Source organism: Phaenicophaeus curvirostris, chromosome 8 (genome assembly GCF_032191515.1).
Source record: "Phaenicophaeus curvirostris isolate KB17595 chromosome 8, BPBGC_Pcur_1.0, whole genome shotgun sequence".
Classification (NCBI taxonomy): Eukaryota; Metazoa; Chordata; class Aves; order Cuculiformes; family Cuculidae; genus Phaenicophaeus; species Phaenicophaeus curvirostris.
In genome coordinates, this window is record NC_091399.1 from 36,817,870 (window position 1) to 36,834,652 (window position 16,783).

Here is a 16,783-nt window from a genome sequence, read left to right on the forward strand (position 1 = left end):
AACATGCACAGAATAAAGGGTCACTCTGCGCAAAACCACTTTTTCCGGTCACTTTCAAAATTCTCTCAAGGGCTCAAAGAGGGGCTGTCAAAGCAGTGATACAGACACTTTTTTTTACAGTTCAGGGATTTCCCCCCCCCCCCCTGGGAAAAACACAATCAACAAAGCAAATCTCATAGAAAACCAGAATAAGATATTTCTTAATTTTTTTAAATGGTTACAATTCTAGGTATTTAGAGTTTGAGAAGCAAATTGCCTTTTCTTAATTTTTGCAACTGTAGCAAGTAAAGGAATGACTCATCTACTGCCTAAACAACTACCCTTTTATACCAACTTGAGCCTCATTCCATCTGTAAAACCAAGAATATGTCATTTGTCTTCACGTCACTCTTCACAGTCACTCAATGTCATGCAGTATTTCTTCATTGGAAGCTTTATTACACATGATTTTTCTGTAATCTCTTTTAATAAATTAAATAATAAATGGAATTTAATGTTAGAAGAAGCATAATAGACGAGCATATTACACTGTTCCAATTCCATGAGTGAAATAGGATGTGAGGGTCTGGAGTTTATGTTCATTAAAGAGCACACAGTACTTAAGCCAAGCTGGGGGAAAAAATAAAACTGAAATAACCAGACAACCTGATATTTGCATTTTGCTAACTGACATTTCCCCTGCAATTTCAAATTAATAACTATTCTTTTCCTTTCCATACTTAATCATATGTTGTCTTGTTGCTCATGCTACTCCTTTTAAAACCAGATGAAACAAAGGGCATACAAATCTTTACGTCCAGTAAGGATTCCTCAGCACAGGAATCTTCTGCATGCTCTGGGCAAAGGATCTGCTGGGGACATGGTGGTGAGCAAAGGCACCCTGGGTCCAGAGCACAGTACAGAATGGAAAGGCAACTCTGGGAAGGCCCAAACCTCATAGGTTTAAGGTCTCACAAATATCCCCTGGAAAACTGAATTACAGCAATTTTAGATCTTAAAAAGGGGTGTACAGGTGGCAAACCCACTATTTTTAAGGTCAATAATCAGGTTCATCAGGTAATGTATAAAAGACACAAGTCATATCAGGATGCGGGTTATATCAGATTGGAGAGTTACACATACAAAGGGGACTTAAAGGCCTTACAATGCAGCAGGAAAAGTCTGGGAAAGACTCATTTCATTACTGAGCAAATTAATGATAGAAAACATTAATGTTTATATAATTAATCTTAAATTGTTGACTTAAACTTTCTTTTTATCTTATGGGGAGGGGGCAGGGAAGGAACAGCTTTAAGACAGAAAAACAACTGTGTGTAATCTTGGCTGGACTACTCATCTACAAAAGCATTACTACAGCCCAAGAAACAGATGCAAAATTACAGTCACAGCTGCATTCTGAGCAGAACAAGTTGGGTAATGGTACACTAAGCTGCTAATTAAATTGCTAATGATTTTTTTTTTAGTGCCACTGCGGTATTTTGCCACCTTTGTTTCAACATTTTTTTTAAAAGTATCTAGAAAATTTTTAAAATTGCAAGTTGCTGTTTTGCAAAATAGCAGTGAGACCTCCAGATACGCGCTGCTTATAAACAACTTTCTTCAAAATGACACAGATGTGGAGATTTTTTGGGAACTCATTTGCTGACCAGCTATTATCCTTCTCTTTACATACTCTTCAAAATTTTTCCTTCCTTAAACACTGCCATCCTCACAAGCTCCTCCGTATTGATGTCTGTAGCAACACCTACTGTTGGTAGGAGCAGATAACAAACTGACATATGTCATGACGTGCTGGTACTGGGAAGATGCTATAGCTGCATTTACAAAAACAATAGCAACAGTACAATTTTATTTTTATTGTGATAACTGTGGTGAAATTTATTGCAGTGTTAGTACTTTATTGTTTCATTATGCCAGATTAGCTAAGGGAGGTAATTATATCCTTGACATGAAAATGCCTTTAATGTTTTCATTTCAATTTTTGCAGTTTATAATTACGCAGATTACAGCCTTATCATAATTCCATACATGTACAATTACACAGCAGAGCACTGGCTTCCAGGATAAAGGAGCTAATTTCTAATAAATTATTTCACCACGGATCTTAACTCATTCAGCACTTGGTTAAACAGCGATGGCAATAAAAATACGCATATTTCTCCATTATTTCCAAGTGATTCATGCAGATATGTATTACTTAAAGCCAGGCAGCTCTATGACAAATAGAACACAATAACTTTTATAATATTTTCAGAAATAATTTTGTGTCTTGTTTTTCTAGATAACATCCAATCTATAACAATAGAAATGTAACGAAGTATCATGTGTATATACGTGTACATATAGACATATATAAAAACCCATATGTGTATATATATACAGTACAGATTATTCCAAACACCAAAAAATACTTACATCATCTTTTTTAACAGTATCCAATTTTAATGCTCTCTTAACTCTGCAAGAGAGAAAATGGACAAGTTTTAGGGTCATCTAGACACAAAGATTTCTGGTATTAAGGTCTATAATCAGTAATTTTAAAGACATTTGCTTGGTTTTTACATTTTTTATTCTACACAAGCAAAGTAATGTCATGCAAAGCAAAGCGATTAATTGATTAACATACTGTGTAGAAAAAATGCTGCTTGTTTAGACAGATAAAAGTGTTTGCACAAGAAAATCCAATTCTCCATTTTATATTAGAGATAAAAATCAAGACACTGGAGTGAAATCGCACTGTATATTTGTCTCTTTCTCAAAGACTATAAACAATGAAAAAATGCAAAAGCATTTTCATTTACATACCTTCTGAGCAAGGGTTGAAATTATTTTGCCATTAGCAGAAATAATGCATTAGGCATTTAAAACACAGGTACAGCCAAGGTGAAAAAAGTAGTTCTTGCTGTCATTTTAGCTCTTAATATGATTCAGTGCTACCAGACTATGACTTAACTGGGGAACAGATGCTCTATGTCTTTACAGGTCCCCAAACCATAAGAAACTATTTTCTAGTCTTCTTCACTATACTGATTCAGGAACATGCCAAACGCTCTCTGCAAAATCTGCTCTGCTGAACTGGATGCCCAGCTGTTAATGGCAGCGCTAGAAGAGGAAAGCTGAATATTTATAATACTTTATATCGTACAGCTGTCTTCTAAAGAGCAGTCATCAAAATTTTATTGAATGCAGACTAAATGCTCAAAGGAAAGAAAGGTCAACATAAATTAAGCGTATTTTTCCCAGAGACAACTAAAACTTTTTAAACACATTCCTAAATCTTAACAATAGTTTAGAGCATTATATGAAACAATGAGAAAAAAAAGAAAGCTTTATAAAAATGGCCCCCAAGGAACATATATATAATATCAAATTAAAAAAGATTCAGAAAATACATCATATTTCAACATTTTTAATCTTGGAAAATAGTGTTTTGACTTGTAAGGAGTTAAGATGACCTCATCCTAAACACATCTGTTTAAAATTTATATTACTATTCCAAAACTGTAAATTAAAATATTAGAAAAATAGAATGAAAACACATCTTCGAAATATAACTCAGGCACCAGTCTTACATTAATGGTCTTTTACAACTATCTCTATCGCAGAAAGGGGAAGTATTCTACCTTAAAAAAGCCAGATAAACAGGTAATATTTAAATTTGCCCTTGAACTTCTTGCCAAAGGGCAGTTAAAGCTGTAACAGTTTGATGGAATTCTTTACAAAAGTATTTCTTTTAAACAGAATCCCATATTGCTTAAGGAACGGAGACTCCATTATATCTTCAACCCCAGTGGCAGCAGAGAAACATATTTATTAATACATCTACTCTGAAAGAATGCTCTGGAGGGCAATGCATTTGCATGTTATACTAAGGCATGTTATGATGGAAACTTTTATGACAGACTTCAAAAGAATCTGGAAGCCAAAGTGAAGCAGAATTGGGACTCAACATAGCTGTAAGGTGAAGATAAATGAGAAACTACATGAAAATCCCACTAAATTACAAACATTTAGTAAGTTTCTTAGAGAGAAAGTTGTGGACTGGTCAAGACTACATTCTTTAAAGTCTGTCAAGTACTGTGTACAGCAAGAGCTGCAGATAACCCAAATTTCTCTCTGCTGGCCTGCAAAAGCCCTGCAAATACCCTGAGTTATGGTAGTGAAGAGGCATCCTCACTCCAGGCAAGCACTTCAGCATTGAAAGGAGCTGCACTAGCTTCAGGTCAACTTTGCCTTGCTTTTTCCATTCCATCCTATCCAGCAGCCTGGTTTTCTTGCGGGCTTATTTTTAGAGATTCTTTCTGATGCCGTAAGGTGAGAAGGTAATCTCTGGCAACTGCGATTCACTCAAAATCATTTAAAATTTGTGCTCTTGGTCTACACACAGTCCCTGGCTAGGACCACTGAAACAAAATGCATCCAGACATCTAACATGAAGATCCAGTTGGTCAAAGTGTCTTCTCCTAGACCTTCCAAAATATGAACATGGGAAAAACCCAATATGTACATCTTGGGTGCAAACCAAATTCCTGGAGTATTTTAGGAAACACCAAGGAAGAACACCAGCTCTAGTTTGGTTTATCATTTTTGTATAGCTGGAAAAGCCTTGTTGTGGCTATGGAGTAAAATCAAAAGTCAGAGCGTGAACAAGAAAAGCAGAGAGAAAGATGAAGAATATATGATGACAGTACACAACAACTTATTTACCTGAATCTCCTACCCGTGAATTAGTTCAGAATTCCCTGACAGCGCTTATTTTATTTTCTTAAAACTATGGGAAGCATGACAGAACGTGTTTAGGGCTAGCTGTACAACCTGCAATGATTATTTTGCCCATAATATTCATCAGGTTAAAGAACTACCTCCTTCTATAGATTGTTTTTCACCCGTCACTCTAAGTCATACTGTCAGTTCCTTGCTAAAACCAGGAAACTTTTACTCACTAAACTGTGCTTTGATGAAACCACTTATCTGCTTAACAGGAACTGCTTAACAGTGAGGGTGTGGGCAAGCAATTTAAACTTTCAAAAAAGAAATAGATTTCTTATATTGTTTTTAATTCCAGGTACATTTACCTTTCCTTCACAGTTCATTTATGAATGAATGCAATGGTAATGGTCTGGTACAGATTCAGTGCACAAAACCGATGATACAGAATTGAGGACTTGATTATACCATTTAATTAAAAATACCCTAGAGAGTACTGTAGTGTATTTTGAGGCCATTTCAGTTAGCATCCTCTTGAGTTTCTGCTTTCACTGAGGAAAAAAAGAAAACGCCACTGTGCTATTTACATATTGCTTTATCTTCAAAACATGCCAATAAAAATGTCCTATTAATTGGAAAAGCAGAAAGAACACATGATCATTTTAGACAGAATCATAGAATGGTTTGGGTTGGAAGAGACCTCAAAGATCATCCAGCTCAAACACTCCTGTCGTGTGCAAGAACACCTCCCACTGCATCAGGTTGCTCAAAGCCCCATCCAACTTGGCCTTGAACACCTTCAGGGATGGGGCATTCAAGACTTCTCTGGGCAACCTGTGCCAGTGCCTCACCACCCTCACAGTAAAAAACTTTTTACTTAAATCCCATCTAAATCCTCCCTATTTCAGTTTAAAGCCATTACCCCTTGTCCTATCATTGCACTCCCTGATAAAGAGCCCCTCCCCAGCTTTTCTGCAGGTCCCCTTTAAGTACTGGAAGGCTGCTATAAAGTCTCCCCAGAGCTTCTCTTCTCTAGGCCGAACAAGCCCAGCTCTCTCAGCCCTCATATGGAAGGTGCTCCAGCCCCCTCACCACCTTTATGGGACTCCTCTGGACTCACTCTTTGTCCTTCTTGTGCTGAGGACTCCAGAACTGAATGCTTCAAGGGAGGTCTCATGAGACCAGGGCAGAGTGGCAGAATCCCCTCCCTCACCCTGCTGGTCACACTTCTTTTGATGCAGCCCAGCAGACAGCTGGCTTTCAGGGCAGCAAGCACACATTGCTGGCTCATGGGGAGCTTCTCATCCACCAGCACCCCCAAGCCCTTCTCCTCAGGGCTGCTCTCAATCCATTCTCCACTGTATCTGTGCTTCAAACTGCCCTGACCCACGTGCAGTACCTTGCAGCTCAGCCTTGTGGAACTTCAAGAGATTCACACAGGATCACCTCTCAAGCCTGTCCAGGTCCCTCTGCATGGTATCCCTTCCCTCCTGTACGTCAACAGTGCCACAAGCCTTCTCCATTCAGCTTACATGGCAGTTAAACTCAGCACACGAAGCGTGGAACAGTCTTAAAACACCAAAAATTATCAAACCCTGTGTATTGATATTCCTACTGCCTGGCAAGATGACTTCAACTTCCAGGGGTCAAGAGAAAGACTGGCAGAAGCTGGAATGTATATTAACTCTAACAGAAGTTATCTTTGAAACTGCATAAGGAGCTGTAAAGGGGGACAATTTCCCAAGCTTGTACACAGGCGGCACAGGTCTTACGGCCACACCGCACTGCTGTTGAAGTCAGCATCTTCTTTATTCTTCTTCAATAGAATAGAAGCCCACGATTAGCAAAGACACACAGAGACAGCATCAGGCTTACCCGGCTAAGGCTTGACAAATCGCAAAGAATAGGAGAAACAGGAACAGTTTATTAAGCCGAGAGACGACAGGAAGGGACACAGCCCGACACAAAGCGGGGGCAGGACGTGTCACCCCCTGCCAGTGCTGGCAGCGCAGACACCAGGTGTTAAACTGGGCACAACCTGCCCACGACACAGCCCCGTCACTGTCCCGCAGGCTTCATCCAGAGACGGGCAGGGATGAACAACCTCCCCTTGGCCGGGGAAGCCAGGAATAGGCATGGAACGCACAGAGAGCATCACCGCCCCAACTCGCCCGGACGAGGCTCTGCCCCGAGGAGCAGCCCTTGCAAAGCGTCCCAGCCCCATTCAGCGACTGGGAGGCAGAGTGAGAAACAGAGCCCGCCTCCCGGCTCTCCCATCCCCGCCACCTCCCGCACCCCGCCTCGCACCTCCCGGCCCCCCCGGCTCCGTCCTCCCTCTACCCCTCCATCCCCTCCCGGCCCCTCTCCCTCAACCCCTCCGCACCCCGCTCCTCCCGGTCCCTCTTCCCGCATCTCCTCTTCCCGCACCCCTTCCCAATCCCCTCTCCTCGCGGTCCCGCGTCCCGCACCCCTTCCTTGGTCCCTCAACCCCCATCCCCTCCTCCCTCTCCTTCTCCCCCCACACCCGCTCCGGGTCCCTTCTCCCTTCTCCCCCCGGTCCCGGCGCGGGGAGGCGGCTAGAGCCGTGTCCCCGCCATACCCGGTACTTACGACATGGCGCCGCTCGCCGCCCTCACGGATCTCCCGCCTCGCCGCGCCGTGCGCAGCCCAAACGCCGCCGGCTAGAAACGGCGCCGGGCGGGGCGGGGTCCCCGCGGCCCTCAGTGCCGCCGGGGTAGGAAAGAGCTTCCTTGGTGGCGGGGAGAGCGCTTGGATTTGCCGGCAGCTCGGCCGCCGCGCTCCCCAAAGCGGCGTTTCGGCAGCGAGAGCGCGGCCGCCGCTTCCCGAGGGCTCGCTCGGTGGGTGCCCGAGCGCCGGCAGCGCCGCGGCCCGCGGGAGAGGCGACTCGGTAACGGGAGGGGGGAGGAGCGGAAAGGCGAGTTGGGGTGTTATCAACTCGTCACTGGGAGATGAGCGTTTATTCTTCTACCTGGACAGGCTGGAGGCGGGGGGGCTGTGAGAACCTCGTGAGGTTCAGCGAGGCCGAGTGGCAGGTCGTACCCTGGGTCGGGTTTCGATGCAGGATGGGGGTGATGTGACTGAGAGCTGCCCTGCAGAGAAGGACTCGGGGTGCTGCGCCGTGAGGAGCTCGACACGAGCCGGCAGTGCGCGCTCGCATCCCAGAGACCAACCGTGTCCAGGGCTGCAAGCGTGGCCAGCAGGGCGAGGGAGGGGATTCTGGCCCTCTATTCCTCTCTTGTGACTCCTCTTCTGGAGTACTGTGTCCGGTTGTGGAATCCCCAACGTAAGAAGGACATGGAGCTGTTGGAACGGGTCTAGAGGAGGCTACAAAGATGATCAGAGGGCTGGAGCACCTTCCATGTGAGGACAGGCTGAGAGAGTTGGGCTTGTTCAGCCTGGAGAAGAGAAGGCTCAGAGGAGACCTTATAGTGACCTTCCAGTACCCGAAGGGGGCTACTAGAAAGCTAAGAGGGACTGTTTACAAAGGCTTGTGGTGATAGGATGAGGGGCAATAGGTATAAACTGGAGAGAGGCAGATTTAGACTAGACATAAGGTGGAATTTCTTCACCATGAGGGTGGTGAGACACTGGCACAGGTTGCCCAGGGAAGCTGTGGCTGCCCCATCCCTGGAGGTGTTCAGCGTCAGGTTGGATGGGCCTTGGGCAGCCTGGGCTGGTGGGAGGTGGTCCTGCCCATGGCAGGGAAGTTGAAACTAGATGAACTTTAAGGTCCCTTCCAGCCCAAACTATTCTATGATTCTTCTCATTGACTTTAACCCACTTCCATCCTGTGTGGGTAACACCATTGCTTAATTATAGTGACACCCATCTGCAGTCACTGGGCTTTGTCACTGTGTCCCTGTGGGGTCCTTCTAATGCCACTGTAACATTAAAGTGTCAGGCAGGCAGCCTGTGGATTACAAATAGGCACGATAAGCGATTATTATCTTTCTTTCCCAAGTGTAGAAGACCTGTATAACTCAAAAAGGTGTGAGTCATTTAAGCCTCCTGAGTAAGAATCCAGTGAGTCCTGAAGGGGACCCAATGATGTCGTTGTCTTATTGCTGAACTCGAGATATTCAATTTATTATATGGGAATATATTTGCTGAAGTTAACATTGGGTAAAATAGTAAGAGAGGCTTTTAGACCCACAGTACGGCACAATTTAATGTCCCTCTGTGATGGCCACCTAAAAACCTTTATCACCCTTGGTAAAAGCAGAAAGCTGTTGTTAAAGTTCACTGGCTGTTGGTGAGCAAACAGTATTAGTTACTGCTTGGAATAATTTTTATAATTTAGAAAAAATGCATTTCACATCTTTTTCCATTAATTTACAATATGGGTAATGTTCTTCTACTTTAAAAGGCCTGAGTTCCACAGATTTTTATGCATATTCAGACTTATTTATTTCTAATAAGTATATTTAGATAATTCTTAAAAGTAGAACTACGTGTGCTTAACTTCAGATGCTTGAAGGGTAAGGTTTATAATCTTGATCAGTTTTGCTATTAGCTATGTGTTTTATTAAGTTAAAACTAAAAACAGAAACCAAAAGCCCATGCTGGTATAAATTAGCACCAGAAAAAGAAAGCTTGTAATCATTTTGATAGTTATTATGTCACTTTTTTAACACTGAACTATATGGTGTTTATGACATTATGCAATATTTCTGCTTAAGCTATGTAAAGCTACACAGTTTTCCAATAAATCAGTCTTGGAAATACGAAAATCAGCTTCTGAGTGAGGGAGGAGGTACGCAAATACAAATACGCAGTTCAGTACAAACATGCTTATATGTATGTTTCACTGGAGGACAAAGGAGGCTTTTCCTGTGCTGTTAACACCAAGAAATACAGTAAGTCCCCAATGATGTGATCAGTCAGTTGTGACCATGCAGCCCTAGAGCTCTTTCCAATGAGACAAGTACTGCATCCATTCTTCATAATGTTAACTTTGTTATTCTTGTTTGGTGAAAAAGTCCTTTAAATAATTCTGAGCCACCTGTGGCCATGTTTAAATTACCATTTTTTTCCTAATGTGATGGTGATCTGTAGCAACAATGAAAGTGGCACTGGGAGCAAACCATTGGTGGGTATGGCATGTTCAGTAATTTACCATTGTGATGAATTGTGCTGAGCATAGACGGTGGGAGTAAAGTCATCAGAGGCAACAGGTGCATTTCTGTGCAAATTCTCCCATTGTTTCTGTCATTAAGAGAGTGTAGCTAACACGGCAAGAGTAGAAATTCTAGTGGGAATGTGCGGTAAGGACAAGTCCTAGTGGTTTATTTCTAAACATGGTTTTTATCACAGATAACTTGAAAATCTGTTTCTGTACTTTCAAATAACACAGCTATGTAATCATTGTGTTATCACATGTCTCAAATTAAAAAAAAATACAATGAAATGAAACTTTCTACTCCCAGTGAAGAACAAGTTGTGAATAATAAGTAGAGTTCAAGCTCTTTCTGTTTGTGGATCCAGCGATGCTTACATACAAGCCCAGATAAGTATTCCCATCTCGGATTCAGAGAATGGAAACATATGACCTTGATGTTAGGATAATTTGTGCTGGTCTGTGTTTCAGGGGGTAAAGCAGAGGGATTATTAACTAGACAAGACAGTTACAACTTCTAACTGGAATTGTGTTCTTCACAGAATGGCCAGCAGTCCTGAGAAAAACGCGTCCTTCTCCATTCAGAAAGTCACACGCTCAGAAGATTTGCAAGGAAAGAAGTCCCAGCATGCAGAAGAAGCAGTCTTTTACAAGAACTGCCGAGCAGCTTATCTAACTGTTTTTAAAAGCAGTTTAGAAAGTATTAAATCAAAAGAACAACTCAGTTTAGGTAATGATTCCTTGGTTTTTTTTGCTGTAACTATTGGGTGCGATGGGTAGTGAGTAGTTTATACAGTCAGCAGTTCAGTAGTGAGAGTATCCCAATGCATAAAATGAGTAACTGTTTTAAAGGCATTTAGAGTAGTTTTACAGTGCTTTTAGTTCAGATATCAAGTGTTGCTGGCTGTGTCTTTGAAGACATTTCACCATTTACCTGTTGTAAAATGTGTCACGTAGTGATTTTTCAAAGATTATAGAAACTACCATTCCTCATTTTTTTTCATTTTCCTCAAATCCTTAATCATTGTTGCTATTTGTTGAATGACTCGTGAAAGTGGGAATAGTATACAGGGCTTTCCACCTGTAAATCACCAGTATGAATGGGCAAAAGTCAATACCAGTTGACAGCTTACAGAGGACCTAAGTGAGTTGTTTAACAACACCAAATTTGATAGCAGCATTGTTGCTTACTTGAGGTGGGCCTAGGCCCTGCTTTTTTGATTGTGACATTTCTGCAATGAACTCGTTCCTACTACAAATGATTAAGTGAGTTGATCTCAGTTCATTTTATAGTGAGCAGCTGCCCTGGCACAGGAAATCTCCACGATAACTGGCTTTAATTGGCACAGAGATTTCTGGGTTAATAGGAAACGTTTTTATTGGAGGCATGGATATGGTGATTCACCCCTAATAACCAGTTCTAATGCACTTTGTCTGTCTAATATGTGAAAATACTGCCTTTCCTCTACCAACTTTACATGATCAAATGGACTGTTTCGGACACTGGTGTGTCATGAGAATTCTAACTCTTACTTTCCTTAAACTTCTACTGAATTACAGTGTTCCCATAGACTAAAATCAAAACTGTTTATTTTTTTCATCCATGTTATGTTTGTGTATAAGGATTGCTCTCAGTAGTACAACAGCAAAAAAAAAAAATCCTTTCAGTGCTTTAGCAGTACTAGCTAAATGTGTTGGTAGATAATGAAAACTGTGTTGCTTAACAAAGTTTGGTTAGAAAACCTGTGGAATTTTAAAGTTCCTTGCATGGAATTACTAAGGAGAGTTACTAAACTTTACCTGAAAAATGGTAGTTAGGGAGGGTGTATTGGAAGTTGATTTCTGTGTAATCTATCTTAATGACTGTGTAAGATAAAGAAGAAAATAAGGCTGAATAATAACCTGTTTTAGTTGTGAAGTAGGTTTCACTATTTGAGATAAAGTCTCTCAAGCACAGAGAATACCAACTTTGCTATCTCTTGGAGTTGCAGGATTGTGTATTAGGTTTTACTGTGTTTGGGAGTTGTTGCGGTTTTTCTGTTTTTTAGAGTGTTTCTATTCCTTCATGAAAATAGTTTATTTGTATGTGTAGTAGCATGGGGTTGTGTTAGGGAACTTGTGAAAAGTGTCTTTTGGTCCTGTTTTCTGCCTGGAATTTCGTGAGGTGAAAATCTTGGAAAAAATGTTTCCAGCTCACATGGTGGACAAAGAAATCAAGAGAATATAAACCTTCAGTTAGATAAAAAGAACAGAAATGTGTCATTAAAAAACTGATGATTTTTATTTTGTGGGTTTCGAGGTGCAGTTCAGAAAGCGCTTGGGTTTGATGGTAGAACAGGTTGGTTTCTCAAGTCCTGCTCATAGATTATGGCACCAGTAAAAGGTATGTGTATTATGGCATTGCATTTGTTTGTAATAAAAACCCAAGCAATAGCTAACGGCAAACCAGTGCTGAGCTATCAAATAAATTAGTTATATCGTGATTCCAGTCATCATATTTTTTTTTTGTATATGTGAGGAAGTATTTCTGCATAAAGGCTGCATTGCCTGTGCCTAAAATATGTGAGGTCTCTGAGTGGAAACCACCACTGTAAAAGCTGAGTGTGGCTCCCTGTTCCATGGATTGTTTCTAGTGTTTTTCCCTATACCAGTACATTAAATTCTACCCATTAGCAAGTGAATTCCTTCAGCATGTGACTTTGTGTTATCCAGGCTTTCTCAGCTGTAATAAAAGTGCCTTTATAACATCCTAATGGTAGTTTGGGATAATCTGGATTTTAAGATAGGAGTGGTGTGAATGAATGTAATCTCTTTCACATATGCTTTGGCTTTCATCTCTATCCATATGCCACTTCACTACATAGCAAGTGTTTGGGCATTTTGGTTTCAAGGTCAGCTCGGAAAGGGCAGTTAGGTGCTCAGGCTTTCAGTCCTTTCAGAGATATTTAAGAACTGCTTTTAAAATTCATAAGCATTGGGAGTTATTATAGACTTATATTTCATCTCAAATAAATTCTGGCATTTACTGAATAAGTGGTGCCAGTGTTTAGGCATCTTTTGCTACATGATGTTCAGCTAATGTTCTAAACTGTAAAATATTTACTCAGAGATTGGCACTGTGACATTTTATTTATACGAGTTTTACTTATTCATGGATAGTAGCTTCAATTCATGTGTTTTTAATTTTACTTGAAGTATTTAGCAGAATCAGTCTGTAAAGAAATATAAACAAACTCATGAGGCATGTAAGGTATGGCAAGTGCTGATCTCCCTGTATATATAAAAATACAAACTTGTCATATATTCGAAGGATACTCTTGTCAACTGTAAGTGAATACTGTGCTATATTGACATTCCAGGGAACTCAGCTATTCATGTAACCAAACACGCAGAGTAACTGCCCTTCCTTGGCTGACCTTGATGTTGCAATCCTTAAACAATTGCTGTGTGCCCAAGTGTTGCATGGATAAAGCTGTAAACTTTGCCGTGTTCTCTTGACTCCACTTGTAAAGGTGACAGGGCAGAAATCTTTATTTAGTCCTTGGCATTCAATCTGAGATTAGCAACAAAGGTGTCTGGTTTTGTTTGTTTGTTTTTATGGTGACACAGTTGCCTGCTAAGAATTGTAACGATGCCACCACTCATTTCACAGATGCTACTGAACTGCTCTCAGCCAGTATAGACTCGGTCAGTGGTCAGCTGGCTAAAAATCAAACTGCCAGCCTAGGCAGAGATGAAGGATGTCTTGTGTTGCCCTAAAAAACGTGATTATGTGGGAAGATATAAAAACATCCCGCCAGTTCAGATACATTGTGAATTTCAATTTAATTTCAGTTTAATACTATACCTTCTTCACACCGGAAACTGATGAAAGGATGTTTTCAGTAAAGACTTTTAAGAGGCTAACTAGATCCAGCAAATCAATTTTGAGGAATGCCAGGTGTAGGAGCAGTGGAACTGGTCGCGTGTATTATATTGGCTGTTGGCCTTAGCAACGTACGCCTGTTGGTATCCTGTTTCCTATACATTTAAAATTCGTGTTGCGTAATTTGAATTGATAAGTTCAAAAGTAGAGGTGTGACATAAAAGATCGTTTAAGATAAAGTCTACACTAGATCTCAGTCCTTTGCAAAGTAAATGGAAAGACTTGTATGGATCTTAGAAACAGGATCTAATAATGTGCAAACTTAGAAATAATAAATTCTTGATATTCAGGCAGAGTATATAGACACTGGGCTGCATTTTGCACTTGTCACTTGAGGAGACTGTGTTTAAATTCATGTATATTTTACTTAATGAATGGTTTGAATCTGTTAACTTTCTTTATGGAAGACATCCTATTGAGTTTAGTAGAACAGTGCATATGAGTAAGTAGAAGATGCAGATCAGAGCCTTTAATTAAGCAAAATAATTCCTGTGACATTGTCGTGTTATAACAAGTCACAGACTGCTCTCTGGTTTGTTCCTGTTTCTGTAGAAGAAGGTAGGTGTGATTCTTAGCAGTGCGGCCTATGTTGTCTCTGTGCTGGATCATAGTTGGTGAGGGGTGATCTAGGGTGCCAGGCTCTGCCTGTTTGATGACTCCATTCAAAAGTTTCTGTGAGTGAGTTCATCTGCCTCTCGGGCTGCTTGAACCTCCCTGATACAAACCACAGAATTCAAGGCCAGGGAAGGTCACAGTCAGTCTGTATCAGTACGGTAGAGGATTGAAGCTGTAAGTAAAACTGTCCTTCAGACCCACTTTTCCCTTGGATTGATTTGGCTTAAAAAAAAAAAAAAAGTCTGAACACAGAAAGTGAGTAAAGGATGCTTTGAGAAAACTCCTTTACTGACAGCTGGAATATATAGTTAATGTCAAGTTTTATTGTTCAGTACTTCAACAGGCTGGAAGAAATCCATCTCAGAAGACGGTTAATAAATATTGGACTTCACAAACTGCTACACTGAATTTTGATGATTTTTGTGCTATTGTAAAACAAGAAAAAACAGCAACAAAAACTGAACTACTTGCAGCATTTGGAAAAATAGACAAAAATAACACTGGATATATTTTACATGATGAACTTTATAAGATTCTTACAACGGTAAGTGTCAGTAGAAACTTAATAATCCATCTTTAGCCATTAGAGATTTTGGAAACTATTCTGAATGTATAAATGCATATCTATTCAAAAGAATAAATTACTCATTCATGTAATTTTTTGCAATTTTATGCCTACTGTTCTGTGGTAATCTATGGCCTTTCTTCTATTTCTTCCTCTTAAAGTCTTGCAGTTGATAACCTATCAGTCTTGCTCAGCAATTGCACCTTAAAGGTGGAAGCTGGCAGAGAAAATATTTTTCATACTTTCAGACACTTTTTTGTTGAAACCCTGTCTGTACTGCAGTGGAGTAACAGAAGGGGAAACACAGCTCTCTCCGTAGGTTCAGTTAATGCAAATCCCTCTGTTCTCTAGGGACTTAACCCTATCCCTCTAGGGTAAGTCAGTACTTTGATTAGAGACTATGCATTACCAACCCAAAGAATGCAAACGTCATAAGGCCTGGGCACGTTGTTAATATGGCTTAAAATAATGGCATTTAGAAGTATCTGGGACTTCTTATTTAGCTGCTGAACTGCCACCATGTTTTTAGCTTTTGTTGTATAGTCTGGAAGGATACAAAGTTGTTTGGTTTTTTTTAAATGGGAGCTGAGATTTTTATGATGATAGGAGATGGTAGGAGATGGAACTTTAAAGAAAACATTAGCAAGAGTATTTTAGAATGACAAATATTGACAAGATGTTGATCTGCAAGGCAGGCAAACAAACCCCTTGAAACGTAACAGTCTTCCCAGTTGGTGTAGAGTTGATGGTCTGACTTTACATAGTTGTACTTCACAGATGTTTACAGTGATTTTCTTTCTCTGTTCTGTCGGATCTTTTATCTATACAGCCAAACCTCTCCCTCACTATTGTAAAAGCCAATCATCTTGCACAGCACAAGCAATAGGAAGCAGTAACAATTAAAATAGACTATCAGTAGAATTTGAGTAGAGTGCTTAGAAGTGATAATAAAACTGGGTTGGAAGGAACAAGCAATTTACATACTGTGTTGTGGTTGACCCAATAAACAAAATGAAATGGTTAGCTTCAAACCTTGTGGCGGGACCTTCAGTCCTCATTCTGCATGAACAAAAAGATATAGTTGTAACCACAAGGAAATACTCTTTATACAGCAAAAGACAGAAGTAACAGGTGTTGAGTGCTACTGTAGTTATGCCATGAAAAGCTATAAACTCTGTGTTGTTACATAAACTCAGGGCATCAGTTCTTATAGATCCAGACTGAAGAATTTACTAGATGCGCTTGCAGTAGCAACTGGTGGTGGTCAGAGATGGGAGGATAAGGATGCAATTTGTTGCAAGCCGCTGTGGCTCTCGAGCATATGTCCACAGCACATCACAGCACATCACATCACGTGTTTACCTGTTTCATCTGTAGCTGAAAAGTGATGTGAAGTAGATTTCTTATAGCAGTCATATATTGCTCTGTCATTGCAAGCAGCCCTATGACTCTGTGTAGAGGAATTTGCTGGAGGACCTTGTGAAGAGATGCTTACTTCGTCAGGGAAGTACCTTGTGTCCACGTTGTAAGCGTGGCATTTGAAATGGAATTCTGACATGCAACTTCAGACTTGGTTCCGGGAGAGCAATTGCTTTGGCTTCATACTAATGATTCCAAGCAGAGATAGGTGCAAGACAGATTCATGCCTGGGATAATCCTTCTAGTGAACTAAATCACAGATGTAGACTGGTATAAAACGATAGCTCAAATAAGTAAGCGAAACTAATAATCGTGAAGTTAGGTCTTGGTTGTTAGCATGCTACAATATAAGTAAGAATATCCGGAGTTGGGATTCCTCAGTTTATGGAAGATTTTCTGAAGCTGATAGTAGTGT

The 16,783-nt window shown here is 40.7% G+C and overlaps 2 protein-coding genes across 7 annotated transcripts in view; one reads left to right on the top strand and one right to left on the bottom strand.

Moving 5' to 3' along the window:
• ITGB3BP (integrin subunit beta 3 binding protein) overlaps positions 1–7,409 on the bottom strand; it is a 29,958-nt gene extending 22,549 nt beyond the window's left edge. The window contains exons 1-2 of one of the 2 annotated variants that reach the window (XM_069861941.1): positions 7,318–7,409; positions 2,416–2,458 (exon numbers count right to left, since the gene is read on the bottom strand). In XM_069861941.1, coding sequence (XP_069718042.1) covers positions 2,416–2,458; positions 7,318–7,322 — 48 coding nt within the window. In that variant the 5' untranslated portion in view covers positions 7,323–7,409. The remainder of the gene's footprint in view (positions 1–2,415; positions 2,459–7,317) is intronic. The other variant, XM_069861942.1, reaches the window with a different exon arrangement.
• A 34-nt stretch (positions 7,410–7,443) lies between these two features.
• Positions 7,444–16,783, top strand: part of EFCAB7 (EF-hand calcium binding domain 7) — a 28,154-nt gene continuing 18,814 nt past the window's right edge. For 2 of the 5 annotated variants that reach the window (XM_069861880.1, XM_069861881.1), the window contains exons 1-2: positions 9,884–10,574; positions 14,717–14,928. In XM_069861880.1, coding sequence (XP_069717981.1) covers positions 10,388–10,574; positions 14,717–14,928 — 399 coding nt within the window. In that variant the 5' untranslated portion in view covers positions 9,884–10,387. Of the gene's footprint in view, positions 7,566–7,739; positions 7,761–9,577; positions 9,585–9,883; positions 10,575–14,716; positions 14,929–16,783 lie in introns of those variants that run through there. The other 3 variants (XM_069861882.1, XM_069861878.1, XM_069861879.1) reach the window with 3 other exon arrangements.